Genomic DNA, 23,394 nt, shown 5'->3' with positions numbered 1-23,394 from the left:
CCACAATAAATATAATAAATAATAAATTAAATAAAAAAATAATATTTTTATTTCTTCAGCCTGTTGTCGAAGCAAAGCGCGGTTAAGTTCCGTCATTCAACACATGCCATCATCATAATGCCATCAGAAATCGACAGATAGTAAGAGGGGAGGAAGAAAAACGTGAAATTCACGCGCACAGATTGCACTTTGACTAACCTATTCGAACGCGTGCGGACATAACAGATAATTTTGCTAAATTTTTGCAAATCTTTGCGCAACATAACTTCCTAGATCCTAGTATGGTTACTATAAAATAAATGAAACTGTAAATTAGTAATATTAAAATCTACTAACAATTTCTACTTTTTCTACTAAGGCAACATTAGCATTGACAGCTGTATTCGGCCATATTGCAATTTGTGAATTTGATGAATTTTATTCATTCAAAGTCTTAGTTACGAGACCGATTTATATTAAGAGATTGTAAAGCTAGTAATATTTACTTTAAGATTAGAAAATATAGTATTCACCATGACAAATGGTGTTTTTATCGAAAATAGTTATCGAAAATAAGGTGATACCAGTTAAAAACAGTTTCTCGTGCCTACGTATTTCCTATAATGATTAATCTTTTAGGGCAAGGCTCTTAGTATTTTATGTAAATTAGTATGGGTCTGTGTGGAATGACGTATCGACGATTGAATGTTATTATCACGCGTCAGTATCACCGTGCATTCGTGTTGTGAGGACAGCGAGTGTACACAAGTAAATAGTTTAGTGTTCTCGGTTTCTATGGCGTATAGTATATAATAACTTTATTTAGTGTTCAACCATGGCACCGAGACCTCCACCGCCTCCTGGACCTCCACCACCTCCTGGCCCACCACCTCCGCCTGTGTTCGGTAATTCGAAAGGTGGTTCATCAGACAATCGCAATGCTTTATTAAGCTCCATTAGACAAGGAGCAAAATTAAAAAAGACCACTACAGTGGACAAAAGTGGACCATATATACCAGGAAAGGTATCTAATGTGCCAAACAGTGGTTCTCCAGTAGGAAATGGAGTAAAAACTGCTAGTCCTGTGCCAAATGGAGGTGGTGCAATGCCAGGGTTAGGAGGCCTATTTGCTGGAGGCATGCCTAAATTAAGGCCTACTGGAAAATTAGCTGGTAAAATAAATATTTTTTTGTCTTAATGCTGTATCCCACATAAAGCAGAGTAGACAGTGGGAATTTAGGCTGTCAAGTTACTTGGTTATCCCTCTCCTTCCCCTTTGTTTTTGAGACAACTACTAATCTGAAAATATAGTTTACAGTTTGAAAAAAAATATTGACAAATATATATTAAAAAAATATTAATGATAAAATATTTACTTATCTTTGTCTATATATTAGTTTTTATCTAATGATATCAAAGTTTTTGAATTATTTATATTCATATAAGATTCTTTTTGTATAAATTTTGAAGAAACTGGATGTTATTTACTAGTATAACAATATATTTGAATTATAACACAATTTGGATAATTTTTGATTAATGGTCAAAGTCTTCTTTCAGCTTCATACTTTATATGGTTCGTCATGTATAGACACAAATTTAAGTCACTTCATTCTTCAGTATCCACCCAAATAAGAAATGAAAATAATTCCTTTCCTTGAGCAGGAATTGAACTCACAACCAATCATCTGATGTCCTTCTTTGCCACAAAGACTGCAATTTAGGTGGAAGTTTATATAATTAATCAAAATTAGTAAATGAATTTGTAATTTGAGATTTTGCTTAAAATATCTAACTTTTAGTAGAATCTACACACAATTTCATACGTGTCATTCAATTCTTCTAATTTTTACAGGTACTACACCAAATGGTCAATTACCTCAACATGTACCAAGACTGCCAATACAAACCTCCCCTGAAAAAATCAGACAGCCTAGAACAGATGGAAATATTGCAGCTGCAATTTCTAAAGTGCTAGCAGCCAGAGAGAGCCCCAGCGAGTCACCTAGAGTGTCTCCAAGGGAGGCGCCCAGAGAACCACCACCAGCAAGGCCGATGATAAGACGGCAACCCAGTGAAGCTAAAGCGAGAGGCCCGCCTCCTGAACCTCCGGTACCAAAACACATGCCTTTGGTGAGTGTAAGTAACATAAGATTTTTGTTTTAATATGCTTTACACTTTTCTTTATAATTGGAGCTGTCGTGTCACAGCCTCTGCCCTTTTATTTTCATTCACTTCCAATTCCAGTGGGAATTAAATATTTTTATTTTCTTGCTTTGGTAAGCTTAAGACAGAACTCATCATCTAATTCACCATGCAATATTTCGGAAATTAGACTGTGTTCAGAGCATGAAGTGCCTTAACACTATGTACTCTCTGGCTACCGTACCTACCATGAAAATCATGAAGCAAAAATAAATAAACTTTTAATCTATATTTACCCACCTAGTTATGATGTTAGTTCTAGCTATAAGGTATTTGTATTTATTTAAATATTATGTATGTGAACGTAGCTATGGTGTAGTACATAAATATTATGATCCTTCTTGTATCATGGAAATAAGGCTGTGAGAAATTGTGTGCTGTAAACAATTCAAGTTACAAAATTACAAGAAACATTGGCGTCAATATTCATTTCTTGTAACCCATAGTTTAGTTGTGAAATTTATTAATATATGTTTACAGTTCTGTAATTTCTAATATGTTATCACCATGTTTTTGTTTGCTAATCTTTTTATTTTAAAAAGAAGGCACAGCGGATTTGTTATTTTATTTATGAAAAATCTAAGCAATAATGCATGGGAATGTGTAGCATTGGTTGAATACTTTTATGCAAATACATTTTTAAACTAAAATATCTTTATCTTAGATCATAAAAAATAAATCCAAAAATTATTTAAGAGGATAAATGTACAAATGTCAAAGTCAAAGTCAAAATATCTTTATTCCATAAAAATGCTTAACATTCACTTGGACATGTCATAAAAGATAAAAAAAAATGGAAAACAAAATAACCAAAAAAAATGTGCAATTTTGACTTGAAAAAAGCCCGTTCAAATGGTTGAGCTCATGAGAAGATACAGGCAAAGAAACTCATGGCCACTCTTTTTAAATGCCAACATTTGTTATAAATCACAATTAACAATTTTAACTTAGAAATAGAGCAACTCATTTCCAAACATCTTTATCGCAAACATAATCTTTAACAGAGTAATAAGCTTTTTGGCAGAGCCTGTGCTTTACCACTTTTTTAAATTTGTTCAGTGATAAATTAACCACGTCGTTTGGAAGTTTGTTATAAAAGTGTATACTTTGACCTACGAATGAGTGAGACACTTTATGGAGCCTAGAGAAGGGCACAGCAAGCTTATTTTTATTTCTTAAATTATATTGATGGAGGTCACTGTTTTTATTAAATTTATTAATATTCTTATGCACATATACTAAGTTGTCGTAAATATATTGGGAGTGTAGTGTGAGGATGTTAAAGTCTTTAAATTTATTCCTTAGTGACTCCCGTGGACCCATTTTATAGACTGCTCGGACAGCCCGTTTTTGGAGCACAAAAATGGTATCTATGTCAGCGGCACTACCCCAAAGTAATAGGCCGTAAGACATAATGCTATGAAAATAGCTGAAGTATACTAAACGCGCGGTGTCAACATCGGTCAGTTGACGAATCTTGCGGACAGCATACGCTGCCGAACTAAGTCTACCAGATAAAGTTTCTATATGCGGACCCCATTGTAACTTAGCATCTAATGTTATACCTAAGAAAACAGTTTCATTAACTACTTTAAGTTCCTTATTGTTCATCAAAACCCTGGTTTCTACTTGTTGAACATTCTTAGTAAAGAACCTGATACATTTAGTTTTACTACTATTTAAAAGCAAGTTATTGGCACTAAACCAGTGCAATATCCTAGAAAGAGCATTGTTTACATCGTCAATTTCCAATTGCTGTCTATTAACCTTAAAAACTAAAGATGTATCATCTGCAAACAACACCATTTCACAGATATCTCTCATAAGGTGAGGTAAGTCATTAATGTACAAAAGGAACAAAAACGGACCCAGAATAGAGCCTTGTGGCACCCCCAATGCTACAGGTGACCCGTGTGATAGTTTCCCGTTGACATTTACCTTTTGAATCCTATCACTTAAATAAGAAGTGAGAAGATCCAAAGCAATGCCTCTTATACCATAGTGGTGTAGCTTCCTGATAAGAGTTTTATGCTGCACACAATCAAATGCTTTGGATAAGTCACAAAACACCCCAAAGGCATCACGTGACTCCTCCCAAGCCGCGAATACACTCTCTAATAATTTGACCCCAGCATCAGATGTTGACCTTCCACGAGTGAAACCAAATTGACCTGTGTGCAGTAATTTATTTTTATTAAAATAAGTAAGAAGCTGACTGAGTATCAGCTTTTCAAAAATTTTACTAAACGTAGGTAGTACTGAAATCGGTCTGAAATTTGTGGGGTCTTGCGTACTACCTGATTTAAACAATGGAGTTATTTTACTATATTTCATCAAATCAGGAAACACTCCACAATCAATACATCTATTAAAAATTGTAACTAAATCAGGAATCAAAATATCAATTAAAGAATTTATGATATTAACTGAGACACCCCACAAGTCGGCTGTCTTTTTCATACTAATTGATTTGAAAGCTACACTAATGTCTGAATAATTTACATGACGGAAAACGAAACCATTATAAAATTCGGGAACATTGTCTTTAATTAACGATTCTGCAATAGTGGTGGAAGAACCTAAATCGTTTGTTAGACTGACTGGGAAAGTAGAGAAAAACTTTTCAAATGCAATGGCCACTTCCAAATCGGAATCAACAATGTGACCGTCAATACTAAGTTTAAAATTAGAATCTTTCACCCTAGTTCTCCCAGTCTCGGCATTAACAACCTTCCAAGTGGCTTCAATTTTATTATTACTATTTCTGATTTTTGTTGAATGTACTAGACTAGATTTAACATTAATAACATTAGTATTCGTATGAATTTGACAAGCATTTATTTCAATAGAAAACTTACTAGGCCATCGTGTCCGCGGCACTATCGATAGAGGCTTATCCGTTAATCAGGCACCGCATACATGCCTCCACCGTACTATTATACCTGTTGATAAGCGTCGTAAGCCGATTAAAGGGAATTCTCCGAAAGTTATATTTTACGAAAAAAATCCTTTAATTAGTATAATAAAATTGCAACATTAATTACACTTAATCATAAGAAAATGTTCGTAATCGTATAAAAGATTGAACATTATTAGTTAATGAATTAGTTTTTACATGCAACTTTACCCCCCTTAGGTCTGGTGGTAGTAACTAAGGCCCGTATCTATAAACCGGCATCTCAAGATGAATCTCAGGCTTGACAGCGATAGATAGATAGATATAAATTAAAATTAAATCAGCTTCACGCTGTATCCCGCACACAACAGGATAGGCAGAGGGAATCTAGTGGTAATACACTGCGTATAGATAGATATAGTTTTACTTAGGTATAGAAGGTAGCTTTTTTAAAATTTAAATAATAATTATTAAATAAGTTCTACAATTCATTGAATTTTAACAAATGATGTTGCGTGATTCACGCAAAAAGGTGTTCAATGATTTCGTTAAATGGCCATTAGGTGCTAATCGCTTAACTCATTATGCTTAGCTAGATTTTCTGTTCGTGGAAAGATAATAAGGGAACCTGCGTTTAAAACATACCGTTGCTAGGCGCGAAGGAGACGTAAACTAGGTAGACATGACTGTTCTAGTAAAATATAATATGTAGGTTTATTTTTTAATTGAAAGTAAAAGTGTAGAGCTCCAATCATAAAATGTATTTGAAGGAATATTTTATGCGATGTTATTAAATTATTCGTTGCACAGGGGTACAAGCGTGCGTCTGGACGCGTTATGTTGTTAGTTCGATTTCCACACGAGAAAATAAAATATTTAACATTTTCATGAGTTTGAGTTCCGCCACTCAACACGGAATCCCTCGAAAATTCAGCGGTAACTGGGGAACGGAAGTGCTTTAATACTATATATATATATATATATATATATATATATATATATATATACTCAAGTTCCCTTTGCCTAGCTTTCTATGTGCAGAATACAGCGTGAAGCTAAAATAATAATAAGGATATAACATTTTCATAATATTTCCTTCCTTTTATACCTATATAAAATTATATCTAAAATGGGAACAAGGAAAGAAGAATTAACTGGTAAAATTAAAAGAAATATATTATATTTAAACATAATAATACATTTACTTTATTGTTTTACTTTACGTATTGAAATATTTATATTTGAACATTTAAAAAAAAAGCAACAGCCTCGTCAAATACGACCTTGTCGCAATTTTTGATCGAATCTAAAAATGCAGTCGTTTCACGTTCCTCGCAGCACGTGATTAAGTGTGGTTGCGTCAATTGAATTATGTTTTGGGGTCTTAAAAGTAGAAGCAGAGTGTTTCTTGTCTAACATATTGAGGATTAATAATATGACATATTGAGGAACTAAAGTTCGTCAAAATAACAGTAGCTTAAAACTTTAATTTAATAAAGAAAAACTACCAACTCAAAGATTATTTGCGTCTAAAGTAAACAAAAACACTATTTTAACCTAATAATACGACTAAACAAACCACCTCAAAGAAATATAATTAGAAAACATTGTTCTTAATAAAATGTATGTATATTTTCTGCTGCCCACGCGGTTTCTGGCAAAGGTAAAAATAGCAGCGGCGGGTGATATACTAAATAGCGACCGTAGGTGGGGTCGATTTGGTAATACGTTTTATATTCGGAATAGTTCACCTTGCCACCGACGACGACTACGGACGGACGGTGCAATCCTTTTCGCAACTTCCACACGTACTCGGTGTTTGTTTTACATATAGATTTGTTATTATCGATCATTTCTTATTATTGGCTAGAATTCTTAACTATCGTTTAAAAGATTTCCTTTTAAAAGTTTCGGTTGTCATGTTACTTTTAGCGGGAAGCTTCACGCTTTTTTTCCGAATGGCTAAGAGCAAGAAAGGGAAAAATCTAGTGTTAAGACACTCCGTTCCCTACTTTCGGCCGAATTATTGAAACAACATTTTGACCACCACAGGGAGAAAAGAAAATTATTAATTTCTCTTGGTTTAAACCACACCATCACGTTAACAGTCGCGGTATAAAGCATTTTTCAATTGTGTTAGTCATATGAACAATAAATAATTGTGACCTAACCATATCTAATATAGTTATTATATATAAAACTGCATTATTTAATGAATCATCAACACGGTGCACGTCGTGTAATAAATTTTATTTACGACCACTTTTAAATAAAATAATGTCTTATGTTACTCATAATTTGGGTTCCTTTCTCGTGAAAAATGTAGTTAAATAAATTTCGAGTTCATCAGTCATCAGTCGACAAATAATCTGCTTCACGCTGTATCCCGCATACAGCAGGGTATGCTAAAAGACAAAAGTAGGGTTTTTAAAATAGGCTTTCCGCCGAATTTTTCGAAGCATTGCTTGTTCGGTGGCGAAACTCAACGCCAGGCTTTCAGGTCTTGATACAAAGCGAAGAAATGAAAATAATAATTCTTTCCATCAAATGGGGATCGAACCTACAATCATCTCGTTACAGTCACACCCTCGTGCCCCTGAGCAACGTGTTCAAGTTCAACAATTATTAACAATATTTTCTTTTAAATATTAATAGATACGATAGGAGAATAGCTTTTAAAATCTTTATACGGTAATAATATTTATGGCAAATTATGTGTAATTGGTGCCGACTGCTGCATCAGAGGTCGCGGGGTTGATAGTCGCGCAATTATCTCCTGAATATCTGGTACCTGTGAATATTATCTGCCACGGTCTGGTAGAGACGGTAACGCGGTGATGAATACGAAGTGGAAAATTCAAAATATAATTTGTACACTGTATAAAAAAATATTTATTTAATTATTTGAATTTGAATCTTGTTCAACTTTAAGTTTCATCTAAAGGTTATCGTGGTGATTGTAGTGAGGTGTCTGAAAACGCTGTAAACAATGATTGTGGGTTCGATTCCCTTTATCATTAGCGTCGAGTTCCTTTATTGTTCCGCGTGTTATGTATGTCTCGAGTTCAGGCGAAAAGGACAGAGGAGTCGCCAATCCTGCTATATACCATTTAAAATATTCCGTATTTTAAAAGTAAGGTGGTTTTCAATGTTTCCCATATTGAAGACTACTTTTTAATCTATTTTAGACGTCATAAGCAATAAATATTTAATAGTTTTGTTTTCCTCATTAAAAATCACCTTTATAACATGTATGATGTATGTACGAGTATGTATTTTACTCCAGCGTAAATTGCGAATGTAAGGTTTCTATGGAGAGCGCCCGCGGGCTCGGGTGTCCTGTATCGTTGCTTACATTTTAAAAGAAAAAGACTCCTTTCGCGTGTAATTTTTCACTTTTTTTTTTCAACTTCTCTGTATTAAGAAGAAGAAGAAGAAGTAGTGTTATAATTTATATTTATGCTTATGCATACTCTCATAACTTTATTTATTTCATTAAATTTGTATAAAGGTAATTCGACACTGCTATATGGCAATATATATGGCGAACAGAGTATTATGTTCGATGTTTAATTTGACAAGGTGCAGCGTTTAACTCTACCGTGTGGTATCAGTGTTCTTGTTCTTTTAATTTAAAAAAAATATGAGAAGAACCAATAGAGTCTATTTCTTTATCTGCTTAAGATATTTATTATAAAATTCCTAATTAGAATTTATATTATGAAAATATGCTTTAAATAAATATCTCAACTGCGTTATCGCACCTCCGCCATATTATAATTAATAATGTCGCCTAGACGTTGTACTAAACCGATATAACAAATAAAACTTATTGTTTTACGTTACAATGTCAGCCATGTGAAGCAGAGTTATGAAACGATAAAAATACTTAAGTTCTTATCTGTAATTTTTTTGTGTATATATTTCACCTGTCGTGGCACAGGGGCACAAAGAGTGACTGTAAACGCGATAGGTTGGGCGTTCGATTCCCACTTGAGGAAAGAAAATGGAAATATTAAGTAATATTCAGATTTGAGTTCAGTTCTACCCCTCAACATACGATGCCTCTAGAATTCGGCGGAAAATGGAGAACGGAGTGTCTTAACACTAGGTTCCATCTGCCTGCGTGACCCAAAAAAAAAATTTTTGGTGATTCCTAATGAAATTGTCTGAAATTGAAAACAATTAATTGTTATATTAACACCCCAATCTCATGTGCCTCTACTAACTAACGATAACGAGATATCTTATCAATTGTGACTCAGTGCTGTTACTTTTTAAAAAATAACAAAAATATTGCCAGACACAAAAAACAGAGTATAACAATAGTAGATTTTATACTTTAAAATTTTTTAAATATGCTTTTAAAAGAAAATGTCAGTTTTTATCGTGAATGCGCTTTGCCGCCGCATAATAGGGATCGCATATCTTTTAATGGAGCAATTTGGATGATTGCTTTTCAGGATGCGACCGTTTGACCCCGTCCCCATATACGAGGCATATGGATATACGATTGTAGGATGTCGGTTCTGCTTTAATAATATTTGTTAAATGAGTTAAAATATAGGCCAGTATTAAATTTTATTAAGATTTTTTTTCCCAAGATTTTATGAGCATATAAAAAAGATACACAATCAAAGATAAAGTATATAAAATTTAGAGATAAAATGGCCGTCGTATTATCAGCGAGTCAACCTCAGTTCTTAATGTTTGCAACTGAATTTTTCGTGATTATATTTTATTTTATTTTACAATTGTTATCGAGGATTAGAAGCGTGAGTTTTTAATTTTTGTTCTGCGTGTGCCTTCTTCTCTTCTTTTTACGGAACTGTTCTCTAAATTTTTCATCTTCTGTATACAACGGCTATGGAGCATTTTTATCATAAAAGAGTAAGTGATAACATTGTTTAATGAATTCCATCAAATACGATATTCCACATATAAAGCTTTTATTGTAAGCAAAAATTCACGACGCAAAAAAAATCTTTAACTAGGGTAGTGCACTCAACCTATTTTTTTACTTTTTGATCTAAATATTTTCCAGAAGACAGTAATATTTTTGTTTGCAGTTCATGCTTATAACGTAAAGTAATATAATATATTGGAATTTAAATGTGTAAGACTATAGAGGTCAGTCGTGGCAGAGAGGCACAAGCGTGAAACCGTACGCGCGACTGATTGTGTGGGTTCGATTCACTCAACAGGCAATAGCTCCAGAATTCGGCAGAAAATGGAGAACGGAAGTGGCAGGAACGTTTTAAAACTAGACTCAAAAGATCGTCTGCCTGTAGTAGGGACTATGTGCGGGATACAGCATGAAACAATAACAACTATAGTGTCTGGTTTCTTATTTTCAAGAGTCAACGCTTGCCACATGGTGTCTGTCAGTACCTTAAACATCTGTTTTCTCTCAAAAAGTCAACGCTCTTCCCTTAATTTACGTAAACGATATTTTTTACCTTGCAACGCAATTCTTGCAATCTCCTCTAATCCACTTCACTTTTCCTTCAAATTAGACTAAATGAATCCTCTAAATTTGCTCAACTAGACCTTAGCGAAAATATTTTAAACAAAATTAAATGGGACTTACAATCATTACGTGGTTTTGAGATTTTCCCATATTTCACCAGTAGTAGATACGTGTGTATCATAAATGATGATATATTTTTTTAATTGTCTCCTAATAGTAATTAATAATAGCGCGGAAGTGATATTAAGTACTTTGTTCGTATGAAATCACTTCACAATGTATTGATTGTCTCAAGAACACTTTCATTATCTGCCATTAACAATTCATTCTCACTTGTTTTTGTGGAAACTTCCTATTGTGATAATTGTATGTCGTAATCGTGTTTTGTAAACGTTTGTGTATATATTTTTATAATAAGAACATTTTTTTAGTTTGTAAGGCTTGATATATTTGGCGTCAAACTATAATTTTGGTCTATTTGTTCGCCTGAGTCCGTGTGACTGTAACGCGACAGTTGTGGGTATATATGGGATGGGATGGGATATGGAATGTATTTTCGTTTCTTCGCTTTGGTACCAGGACAAAAGTGCGGCGTAATGCCTTGAAAATTCGAGGGAGAGTGGGGAACGAAGTAGCAATAGGTTCTGACTGTCAAACCTGCCATGTGCAGGTTAGAGCGTAAAGTAAAAAAAAATCAATGTTTTCCTGAGTCTGTCTCTGGTTATTTTGTCGGGCCGGTTGAAAGTGGCTCTTCAATTTCAAAATAATATTTTCAGAGTATCTATAATTACTAAAACACCTGTACTGTCATCTCTCCTATTCAATTCAAATTCAAAATATTCTTTATTCAAATAGACTATTATAAGCACTTTTGAATCGTCGAATGAACATATAAACAAAAAGCTACCACCGGTTCGGAATGCAGTTCTGCTGAGAAGAGAGATGAGATAATGTCGATTTATGTCTAAATAATTAGGATTTTGTCTTTTCTATTAATTTCTTAAAGACCTTTACTTGATGTGAACCTACGACTGCCGGTGAGGCATGTCCGTTCACTATATCTATATATTCCACTATACGTCTTGGGTATTAGTCATATAATATTAGAGATTACTTAATACCAGGTACACTGTTATACTTGACAATATTAAATTTGTCACTCGTCTCCTCTATAGATTAGTCATGAGACGCCGCAGTCATGGCATTGAATATTAATAGCATGGGTTTTTATTGCCTAGATGTTCTATTGTTGTTACGTTGCTTTAAAAGGAAGCTAAGCTAGGTGTAGTTCATAATTGAAAGAATGATGTTAGTGTTATGTTGCTTTGAAATATTATTTTTTTTATAATAATTAATAAATATTTTTGCTTAAGGTCTCAATTCTGTTATCTTTTATAATTACTCGGATGCCCAATCTAAACTATAATTCTTGTATACCGAGGGACTCCCACGTCCGAGGAATCGATTATAATATTATTAACAAATGGGTACATATTTTTTTATTATTTGGAAATTTAAGTTTCCTAATTTCGTATTTATAGCAATTAACAGGTGCTAATGGCCCTAAGCCTAACCAAGAAAAAAAAGCTTATTATATATACTTAACTTATGTTATCTTGTAATATTTTAAAGTGAAAATGAGTGCTTCGATATTGTTTGTATTTAGAATATTTGTATATTACCAAAAACGTTTGCCCTCGTAATATTTAAATGAATCAACAAGACAGATTTCTCTTCGACTACCAGTCAGTGGTTTCACTTAAGCACACTCTAAAGTAAAAAATAAACAAGTTGTTCAAACAAAATAACATAAAAACGAGGCGTGCCTCATTAAAACATTCGACCAGTATTCGTTGTAAGGCGGCTGTATGACTGAAGGCTTGCCAACAAACTTGCAGAACTCATAGCCATTGCCAAGACAGGAATGGCTTTTAGCAACCCCTTCTGTCTTCCTTTTGATATATTTGAAGATGTATTTCAGTTCTAAGAATATTTACTGTAATATTGGGACACTTGAAATTATTTTGTTTAGTGTTGATTATAAATGAAACATTTTGTTTATTATATAAAGTTTTTTGCTTATTTTAACCATTTCGTTTCAAGGTAGGTACAGGTTTACAGGCGGATTATGATTGATAAATAATTGTATTGTTCTATATTCAAATTTAACTTTGGTTCATACCCTATAGACATAATAACATTTAAATTACAAGGAACTAAAAATTTTTATAACCACAATGTAACGTTTTTAAAATTAATATAATATTAATAATAGATTATTTCCCTGTTTGTAATATTTTGTGTTTCCCTGTATAACGTTATGTTATCGCGTTAGCTAAGTTTCCTTACTTCGTATTATAGCTTCATGAATCAACCCAACGCTGACCACAGAAAAGACAAGTGCCCTTAGGTCTTGCATCGTAAAGTGATCTTTTGAGTCATCAGTGAGTCAAGTCAATTGCGTTGATTCACAAAACCACGATATTTCCTATAAGGCTTCGTTTCTTAATATATTAAATAAATTCATATTAAAATTTAATATGGTTTTGCAGTAATAACCCATAAGTAAATAATATCTTGTTGAACGTATTTTCCGGTTTATGGCTTCGGTCGCTGTGGCTTTGTTGTCTGACGGCCCTATATGGTGATATGTTATAATAATTGGTTCGGTCGTTAGAGGTTGGTTTTATGGTTAGACGCAGTTAGTACGAAGTTAAATTTTAAAAAACAAACACTAGGAAATGTAAATAAAAACTGATAATTACAAGTATTGAAGATGAATTGAGTTAAATTGATGATTTTAAGTATCTTCAATTTTTTTTAGATACCTTTCAAGTACTATTAGTGCTTGGAAGGTATCTAAAAAGTTGGACAATGTTGTGCTTGAAGGGCTGACACGAAAGAATCCGTTACCTATTAGATATCCTATAGATATATATAGATTAGGTTAACATTTAGAAGTGTTTTCGGAAAATCCAATCATAGATTACTATAATTTTATTTCTTGATATTAGGTCCCACAGGTTGTAACCCATCGTTACGCTTTCTCAAACCAGAACGGGGACTTAGATTCACAAACCATAACGCACACAAATTAAGTTATAATGTTAACTATCATCATCATGATCATCAACAGCCATATTTTGTCCACTGCTGGACATAGGCCTTCGCCAATTCTCGCTACCACACTCGATCCTCAGCTCTTCGGACTCAGATGTTAACTATATGAAAAAATATCTCATTTGCCTTTCATTTATTCATTGATGACTGTTTATCTATAGGCATATATTTAAGATGAGTCATTCGAAACCGGTCCATGTTGTAAACACAGTAGATGCGACATCGGCCTGACCTTACGCACTCGGTGGGTGATTGATAAAAGTTTTGTTTACAATCGCACAGTTACTACAGATGTAGTGTGCATAGCGATTCTCTTCCGCTTCGATGAATTGAATGAATTTTACTATGATACTATTGTATGTTTTTGCTATTAGATAAGAGAGAAGTGTCATACTTAGGTTTTCTCAATTTGGACTAAAAATATATTAGAAATAACGTGGATTCCTTCTGGCATTATTTAAGTTAAGCTAAAATACATAATGACGTTCGTCTTTTATTAATTTACTTATTTTTCTAATATTGTCAGATATTTATTCTTAGTTAGCCACTTTTTCGAAATAGAAATGAGTGCAATCTAACATTGTATATATAAAAAAATGCTTTAATACTGTGTGATGTCTTTCCGTTTATGTTCTCATTACTTAAAATAGTCGTCCTTCTTGTTTCAGAGCTCTTCAGATTCCGTTCTAATGACGGGCTCCGTATCGGACAGGATTACAAATCTACAACAAACGTCCGAACAAACTTTACCGCCCCATGTCGCCACTACGCTACACCGAAACAAGAGCACTTTACATTCTGGAAGTCAAACTTCCTTGGGTACGTTTAAATTATATAGTATAAATATTTATTAACCGACTTCTGTAAAAGGAGAAGGTTATTTATCCGACTGTATTTTTAGACTTTTTTTATAAAAGGTATAATATTTGAACTTATAGTCCTTGAAAAGTTTCGAAGAGGCGCGGGCTTAAATACGCAGAGTTACGTTCAAATTTTTATACATTTTAGAAAAAAGTATTAATGTTTTCTAAGTTTGGAATAACAATTTACATTAGTATTTAATTAATACATGTCCTTTACAAAACCCTCAAGGAGGTTCCATGACATCGTTGTCATCGGCGCCTCCCACGCCGACGCCAGCAGCGTCCCTCTCGACATCAGACTTGTCTGAACGACCTCGAGTGAGCCACGGCAAGCCCAACCTGGCTCCGAAGCCCCCGGCCCTCGCCCCAGCGCCAGACAGGCCGGATAGGCCTTCGCCCCCCGCTAAGAAACTAATTACAAATGGAAAGTTAGCCGCAAGAGCGCAAAGTATGAGAATGCCTAGGTAAGTCTTAAATTGTTTGACTTAAAAAACGTGATTATATATCTATTTAGACTTTACAAGATATGAATATTCATATTAATTGGAATTTGTCTGACTCCTATATGTGTACACTCCAAATGTGTATTTTTAAATACAAACAGTTATCTTGAAATATAAAGTAAAAATATTTTTAATTTTTATTTATTTTCAGATCGCCACCCGTGTCTCCACCGTCGCCGGGTGGTACAGGTCCGGGCTCTAGGCCTCCTCCTCTTACAAACCCAACTGTTGCAACGAAAAATCCAGCATCACATTTTGGTAAACGATTACATTGTATCCTATCTATCTATCCTAATTATTATTTTTAAGTCTTAATTTTTCTATTATTTACTTTTTAACGTTTAATTCCATAGATATCAATTATATTAAAGGTGTTCCTAAGCTTCACGCATGTATCCCGCATATATCAGAGTAGGCAGAGGGAACCGAATGTTAAGAACTCCACTCCGTTCTCCAGTTGAAGATTAATTTTCAACGAATTACGTGTTAAGTGGTATAACTCAACGACGCGCTTTGCCTCGTCAGAGCGAGGAGAAATAGAAATATATTAAATAGATAGGAGAAATATTAAATAACAATGAGTTATTTTATTATTCCCCTCGAGTAGGAATCGAACCTACTGTCGCGTTTCCAGTCACCATGACGGCCTCGATCATCAGCTTATAAGATTTCATAAATAGTGTTAATATAAACAGGCACATTAAGAGCGTCTCGTGGGCTGCGTCCGCCGGGCGTGTGTCCGCCCCCTCCCCCCGGCGCGCCGCCACCGCCCCCCGCACCGCCTGCGCGCTCTATGGCGCACCCGCCGCCGCCGCCGCCTCCGCACCACCGCTTGCACGTAAGTGTTACAGTAGCTCCTTGTTATGGGTTATGCTATCCGGTGATTTGTTGTAGCTTACTTATTGATTATGCTGTCCTGACGCACGATCGCTTTGAAGTTAGCTGCAAATAGCAACACAGATTAATTTATTTAAAATTAATCACGGTAGATGTCTCATAAATTTCTCATAGAAATTGGTGCCTTGGTACACCATGGTAAACTCTTAGATTTTGCTGTCCTTGTACATCATTGTAACTATCCTGTATTTTCGGTACCGTTTTGCCAAATATATAGCTTTAACTATAGCGTCTTTTTTAAGAAAAATTAAACTTATAAAATTGTTCGACTGAATAAATGTAAATAAATATAAAAAATGGGCAACAATGTATACCAATCGTGTATATATACTTTTTGTCAGATACTTCTCGTCTTTTTGTTATCATATGAATTCACACCAGTTTATTTAATACCCAAATGCGACTTTCTCTGGCATTTATTGTTATACTAGCGGCCCGCTCGCAGTTTCACCCGCGTGAACTATGTTATTATTAATTTTTGTCTCCATGACTACGTGTTAGTGACGTCTATGCAAAATTTGAGACTCCTAACATTTGTAGTAACGAAGTTTCATACAAACTTTCGACCCCAAAAACAACCCCTTAGAAATCGAATATTGCAAATTCCCGTCTTAGCGAGCACCTACGTCCTATAAGTAACTCCTATGCAAAATTTGAGATTCCTAGCACTTGTAGTTTCTGAGATTTCGTGATGAATGAGTGACCTTTCGATTTTATATATATAGATTGCAGTGAAATATACAAAATCTGTCAAATCTGATGTATAAACTACATTATTATAAATTTCACGACATCAGAGAGCGAAGAAATGGAAATATAAACGTAAATAAATATTTTACTTCCTCGAGTGGGGATCGAACCCACAACCATCGCGTTACAGTCACACCCTTGTGTCGCTGCGCCACGACTGCCTCTATAAAGTATATTTATAGTATCTATAAAGTATCGTATAGTATATTTATAGTATCTATAAGTATCTATAAAGTATATTTATATATATAAAGTATAAGTATACTATAAAGTTTTTTTTTAAATCCGTCCAGTACTTTTTGTGTAAAAGTGGGAGACACAAACTGTCACATATAACATTAGTAATATTTTTTAGTATTGAAAGTGGTGAAATTTATTATTACTATTGCAATCGATCAAATTTTATCATTTAACTAGTGGACCCGGACGCGGCTACGCCTGCTTGAACTATAAGAATATTTTCGCGTCATACTATGCCACCCGAAGGCTAGGTAATTTCGAATCAGTGACATCTCCTTAATTATTTATTAGTATGTTATACAGTAAACTACAATTTCAATCTAGATAAAATGCTAAAAGTGACTATTATATTTATTTTCATAAGGATGAATATCAAAATGTCGCGGTAACGGTTGCGTAGCGATGCGACGGTTGTTATTAACATGGCAGAATAAATTGCATGTCAAATTAGAATGTACTTTAAAATATATTATAGTAGTATATATGTGTAATGTAATGTTATATAGCCTATAGCACTTCTGAAGAATGCAGCTTTCATACAAAACAAAAACAATGTAAATCGGACCAGTAGATCCAGAGATCTTAGCGTTCAAACAAACAAACAAACAAACTCTTCCGCTTTATTATATTAGTAATTTTTAATTATATACTTATCAGAGTATTACTGCGTCTTCTATATATATGTTGTTCTTCTCTGCGAATGCAATTTTGTGTGTACGTTTGAGACCACTAAATTTTGAGACCACTGTGTATTTTGTGGCGGAACTCAACGGCCGCGACTTGTCTTCTAACCTAAATTAGAAATTGAAAATAATTCTTTTTCGGAGTAGGAATCGACCCCGCATTTACATTAACACGCTGTATCATTACATCACGCACGACGGTCCAAAACGACAGACATACTTACTAATATTTAAATTGAATCATACAACAGAACATAGCGACGGACGACGCGAGTGCCCCCGCCCCGCCCGTGCGCGGCTCCTCCATGCGCACCGTGGATCTGGAGGCGCGGTTCGCGGACATGTTCAACCCTCCTCACAGCTTCCCTCTGCCGGACCCCTTCATGCGCATCACCAAGGCGTACAGCAGCTCGACCGTCGCCGGTAAGTAGCGTACGAGCGAGATAAATAGCTGTTTCTTAGTTTGGTATGTAGTTCTATCGCCTGGTAATGTAGGTTGGTTGTTATAGTTTGGTTGTTTTGTTTGGAAGCGAGACGGAACGATGTTGTGCGACTGAGCGTTAGATTTGTGAGTGCGAGAAGGAAATAATATTGAGAGTGATATTTTTCAACAAATTAATTTCTTTTGATTTCTATTAAATGTAACTTATAGTAAAGGATAATTACAAATTGATTAAAGATGTTAATTTTTTACGATAAAGATTTGAATTTTATATTCGACAATTAAACTAATTTAGTGCATATTATATTGAGTTAGATTACAATTTTAATAATTTTTTTTTTTTTCATATATTTTAATGATATTGTATTAGTTTCTCACAAATGAATGCTCAATCCCCTTTATGATATGAAGGGATAGAATTTGTGGTTTTGCCACATATAAACGAATAATAAAAAGAATTACATTTTTTTATGGCGGCACAAATAATATGTAGTAATGTTTCTAAAAACAAAACTATGTCTTCATTAATATTCTATGTATTTACATTATTTGTAGAGAATAAAAAAATGTTGACCGTCAATTAAAAGCAAAAGTGTATGATGCACACAATACTGATGAGATTAGTGAATAATAATATTAAAATAAACTGTTATTAAGTTAGCTCCAAATTTTATAGTTAGCTTAATTAGGAGCAAAACGTACAGACACTTTGCTCTTTAGTCATTTACGAAGAAAATAATGTAATAAAATAGTTAATTAAAATATATATAATTTGCTTACACTTCCAAGTACAAGTATAAGTTTTTGGGTACAAGTTTATTTAAGTATGAACAATTACTATGATTAGTATCGGGCACCAAATCTGGAGAATGTTAGTTTATACGAATTTTAATTATCTGTTATTGTGCATGACTGTATGTATGCATGTGGGATCTACTTAATTCTTATTTTTTTTAATATCATAGATTTACTATAAGCTGTATGAACTTAATTGTTTAATTTTATAGATTTCTTTCACTTGTGTTAGGTTTATTTTTAGTATAGTTTTAATTTTTAATGTTTGTTGCTCATATCTTTTTAAACAATTATTAATGAAATGATAATATATATGGGGTATTGCATTTTGAAAATCATTCCAAATTTAGACAAAAAGTAAATGATTTTTTAGTAGTTTTATATGGCAATATGTGTTTATTCATTTTCATAAAGATCATACATACCCATATTTCATGGTTCACTAAAATGTAATTGGATTGGTCGTTTATTTATTTTAAAGTATTCGATTTGAGTCACTTCAGACCAAACTATTGTTAAAATTAAGAAAATAATTAAAATGGTAAGTGTATGTTAATGATGTAGTTCTATGTTGAGTCATTATATTATATAATCATATGTTGTAGTAATTTTTATTGGTTGGGGCGTACATTGTACGTATTTATGTTTATTAATAATATAAACCTTTACATTGTTTTTATATATTTTTAATATATTTGCCTTAAATATGGCAATTTTTTGCTTATTCATTTATTATTTACTTTTTATACGTATAATTTGCGCCAAAACCTTGCACGTAGAAAGTGTTGTACCTATAAAATGTTTGTGTCGTAAAATTCCTGTTGTGATTTATCGTTTATTATAGCGAGGTGCCATTATTGCAATTGTGCTTGGAAATTACTGTTACGTTGTTTAAATATTTTTTTTAGGTCGTATAATTCGATTTTTGAACTGTATAAACGATTTTATTCTTTTAAAATCATAGTGATACACATAAGTTAGTGGCCATTGTACAATACTTCTTTTAAACAGTTCAAAAATGGAACGCTACTGCAAATTGTTTGTTTTAGTCATACCATACTTAATATTTTAAAAATAAGCCTCAAGTGCCTTAGAATATTTATTTTTTCTTTAATATGATAAAAATATCCAGTTTGCAGCGGCTGCTATAATACGCTTTGCACTAAACTGCAACTGGTATTGTGATACAATGAGTTATTATTATGCATAATATTTAAAATAATTAATTTTGCAAAATAAAAGAGTAATTATTATAATATAAAATATTTCATTGATTACCCATTACACACATTGCAGCATTTGGTTCCGGGACCTACATTTCATATATACTCAAAAGATTTTTTTTTCACTACCATCATGGAAAAAGATATTTCATAAATTTTATCCTGTATTATTATTTATATCCTGGGTTAGCAACAAGGAGTTAAAATCTATATATTCCTGTATTCTCCAAATTCTTTCAACAAAATAATGGGAATTTTGCACAAATACTTCGAGCATTGTGACCAGCACCATATTGTTTCTTTTTCTTACTTAGAAATGTTATCCAAAAAGGTGTCACGATACGACGTTACGCTTAAAATCATTCTATGGAATCTTAATAGGTAGGTATTATTTTGATTATACGCATGAGTTTTGATCTGGTTTGAATTCATGATGCATGCTATCATAGATTAATAATTAATCTAACATCCATATTTATGTTTAGTTATAAGTCTAATTATTGCATGAATAACCTAGCTTATATTAAACACATGTGCATGTGAGTAAGCCTGCTGTGCACTAACATATTATTTGCATTTCACGTTGCATGTATCACACAGAACACTGATTGCCAGACATATAAAAAAATGTAACTTACCAGTAATGTAAAGATTTTGGGTTTTCCATTTCTAATAATATTAATAATGTAAATACGCAGATCTTTGTCGCTTCAGTTTAATGGAAATTAAATAAGCGTAGATTTAATTAAAATGGTTTGTTAGTTAAGTTTGAAATTGGATTATGACAAAGTAATGTTTTCATTCTTAGATGTGATAACAATTATGATGATGTTGTGTAAATGAAGCAGCCACGGAAACACCTTTTTTTTAGCCTCATGCACTTACACCAGGAAAAGCAGAAGGAACTGGACAGTGCATGGATAAAGCATTGCCCAAGATTTGTTTTGTTACCAGAGCAAGAAAATGGAAATAATTAATTTTTTTGTGAAGGGACGAGCCCACAACCGTTGCGGTTACAGCTACTCCGTACACCATAATATAATAATGTATACGTGATCCCTGTGTACTGTGCGCGCAGTGAGCAAGGCCCCCGCGCCGGCGCCACCGCTGCGCGTGCCGCTGGAGGGCTGGTCGGGCACGTCGTCGGCCTGCTAGCGAGCGCGTGCGGCGCCCGCGCGCCTCGTCGCCGCGCTCGCGCCGCACGCGCACCCCGCGCACGCGCTGCTCTCCGTGGCGCACGCGCTACTGCGCCCCGCCGACACGGTGGCGCGTGACCGTCCCGCGCCCCCTGCAACCACCCTCGCCCCTGCCGCCCCCCTCGCCGCGCTGCCTATCGACGAGCTCACCATGCCCGACGAGGGCGTGAGCGATCTGCGCGACGTCGTGGACGCCATCAACAAGCTTTGCGAGACCATGAACACCCCCTACGACTGCGACGAGGCGGACGACGGCCTAGTAGACCCGGAGGAAGTGGTCGTCACAGAGGTGGAGACCTATGTGGCGGAGAGGTGGAGCGAGCCCGCGCCCTGTGAGCCCGTGAGCGAGATGTACTACACGGCCTCCTCTGAGGTGTCCCTGCTCTCCGACACGGACTACTTCGACAGAGTGCAAGGCGAGGAATTGGAGCGGGAGCGCGACGACAGGAACAGCGTGATGGCGGGCCACGTGGCCGCTATGAGGGAGCGCTTCGAGAGCATGACCCGGACTAACACACCGTGCCCCCCGGACCTCATGCGGTCCACGTCGCCTTCTTTTGAAATTATTAGAAACATTTCTACTTCACCTGACCTTTTTGATAAATCTTAGTAGTAATCCTTTATTTACATTCTATATATATAATCTTGAATTAAAAGTGTACTAAAATACCAAATGTGAGGGGATATGTACTGTAGGTTCCTAGTTACTATTTAGGTAGAGCAATCCTATTAAGATTTGTTTTCACTTCATTGCAAATTATACTACATACATTATATTCGCTTTCAATATAATTTGCTTATATTTATTTTAGTTGCAAAAAAGTGTATAATTTGCAGTGAGTTGAATATCCTATAATGGTGGTAGAAAACTTTTTATATACTTACAGTTAAATGTTATAGCTTACCGTATTCAAAGTTAAAATTAAATATTTTCTCGTATGGTGCCATACATCTAATCAATGGTTCTTTAGATTAGTCATTTGTATGGTGTCGGGCATCGAATTGGTAACCATTGCTAGTCCTCACTACACAAACTACCCTACGAGCATGCCATAGGGAGTTTTTATTTAGGAGGGTTGTGATTTTATTTATTCACTTCGCAACCAAACGAACAATTACATATCGAAAAAGATTGGTTAGCTTTAGTTACGTAGCCACATTTTATACAAGCAATATTATAGGGACTAGTGGATGTTAATGTTTGTGGGAACGTGTTCTGTGTTGTATTGTGATCTTGAAAGCGCTCAAATTTTGTAGTTTTATATAAATAATGTAACATTAGCCATAATTTGTACTACTTAGGGTGGATTCACATCATTCTACCAGTCACGGTTCATTCACAGTCAGATCTAAGTCTATTTCAATATTCTTATATGAGAAATATTCTTTTATGTGTTATTACACTGAAATTATAGTATGAAATATGAAAGCTCTCATTGTATCTCATTGAAAAATATTTTATCAGACTGTATTTGGACCAATAACAAACTGTGACTGGCACTATAGTGTGAACCCCGCCCTAATTGGATATATTCAGACCAAATAGCGCATAAAACAAGTACTTTTTCTGAATGTTTTTACAATTTACAATATTTGAACTTCGGAATGTGTAAAAGGAGTTGCCATATGAGTGTATCTAGAAACTTTATAATTTGTTGAACTTGTTTAATTTTTAATGTTTAGCTATATTTGTTTACATATTAAAATAATCTGTTGTGAACTTATACTGGAATGTTTAATTCGATCGTTGGTTTGATGGTGATACTAGATGTTTTAGAATTAATAAATAATTAATATAGTCCTGTTACTCTAGGGTTTTGGTATCGATATTCTTCGGACAGACTAGCAGTTAGATGTGTAATATAGAAGTGTTATGTATACATTCGAGATCTTTTATTATAACAATCACAAATATACGACGCTATTAAGTATTATGTGAAGTTTGATTAAAATGAAAAATACAAAAAAAACAAGGTTACTAATTTGGAATATACATTAAGAGTTAAAAGTTTATGCCAAAATGAAATCATTCTCTAAAATGTAATCCGTCACCGACGACATGTGTGTGCGTGAGCGTGTATGTGGCAGATGACGGATCGGTCGGAAGCGCTAGATACTAAGGTGCACATTAT

The 23,394-nt window shown here is 34.3% G+C and overlaps 2 protein-coding genes across 3 annotated transcripts; both read left to right on the top strand.

Annotated features, from left to right (window-relative positions):
- Window positions 1–373: 373 nt before the first annotated feature.
- Vrp1 (Verprolin 1) lies at window positions 374–21,288 on the top strand. 2 transcript variants are annotated; one of them, XM_085195359.1, is made up of 8 exons: window positions 374–1,151; window positions 1,835–2,112; window positions 14,339–14,489; window positions 14,763–14,997; window positions 15,188–15,294; window positions 15,732–15,874; window positions 17,858–18,029; window positions 21,145–21,288. In XM_085195359.1, the coding sequence occupies exons 1-8, from the start codon at window positions 815–817 to the stop codon at window positions 21,219–21,221; spliced, it is 1,500 nt and encodes a 499-aa protein (XP_085051485.1). In that variant the 5' UTR covers window positions 374–814; the 3' UTR covers window positions 21,222–21,288. The 2 variants fall into 2 exon arrangements, with proteins under 2 accessions (XP_085051485.1, XP_085051484.1); XM_085195358.1 differs by having other exon boundaries at window positions 1,835–2,118.
- Window positions 21,275–23,193, top strand: LOC146533773 (uncharacterized). Its single transcript, XM_085195363.1, has one exon. It carries the CDS (start codon window positions 21,414–21,416, stop codon window positions 21,870–21,872), a length of 459 nt encoding a protein of 152 aa, XP_085051489.1. The 5' UTR covers window positions 21,275–21,413; the 3' UTR covers window positions 21,873–23,193.
- Window positions 23,194–23,394: the final 201 nt, after the last annotated feature.

The sequence above is a fragment of the Heliconius melpomene genome, chromosome 12 (genome assembly GCF_056956725.1).
Source record: "Heliconius melpomene rosina isolate 202511_hmr_F chromosome 12, ASM5695672v1, whole genome shotgun sequence".
NCBI lineage: Eukaryota > Metazoa > Arthropoda > Insecta > Lepidoptera > Nymphalidae > Heliconius > Heliconius melpomene.
The sequence above is the reverse complement of the archived record's forward strand: the minus strand, read 5'-3'. Positions and strand labels throughout refer to the sequence as shown.

Excerpts from the sequence above, each read along its gene's own strand:
- Vrp1 (XM_085195358.1), top strand. The coding sequence starts at position 815 with ATGGCACCGAGACCTCCACCGCCTCCTGGACCTCCACCACCTCCTGGC. Across the intron at positions 2,119-14,338 it reads AACACATGCCTTTGGTGAGT|AGCTCTTCAGATTCCGTTCT; the intron begins GTAAGTAACATA and ends TTCTTGTTTCAG. Across the intron at positions 15,295-15,731 it reads AAATCCAGCATCACATTTTG|GCACATTAAGAGCGTCTCGT; the intron begins GTAAACGATTAC and ends TAATATAAACAG.
- LOC146533773 (XM_085195363.1), top strand. The coding sequence starts at position 21,414 with ATGCCCGACGAGGGCGTGAGCGATCTGCGCGACGTCGTGGACGCCATC.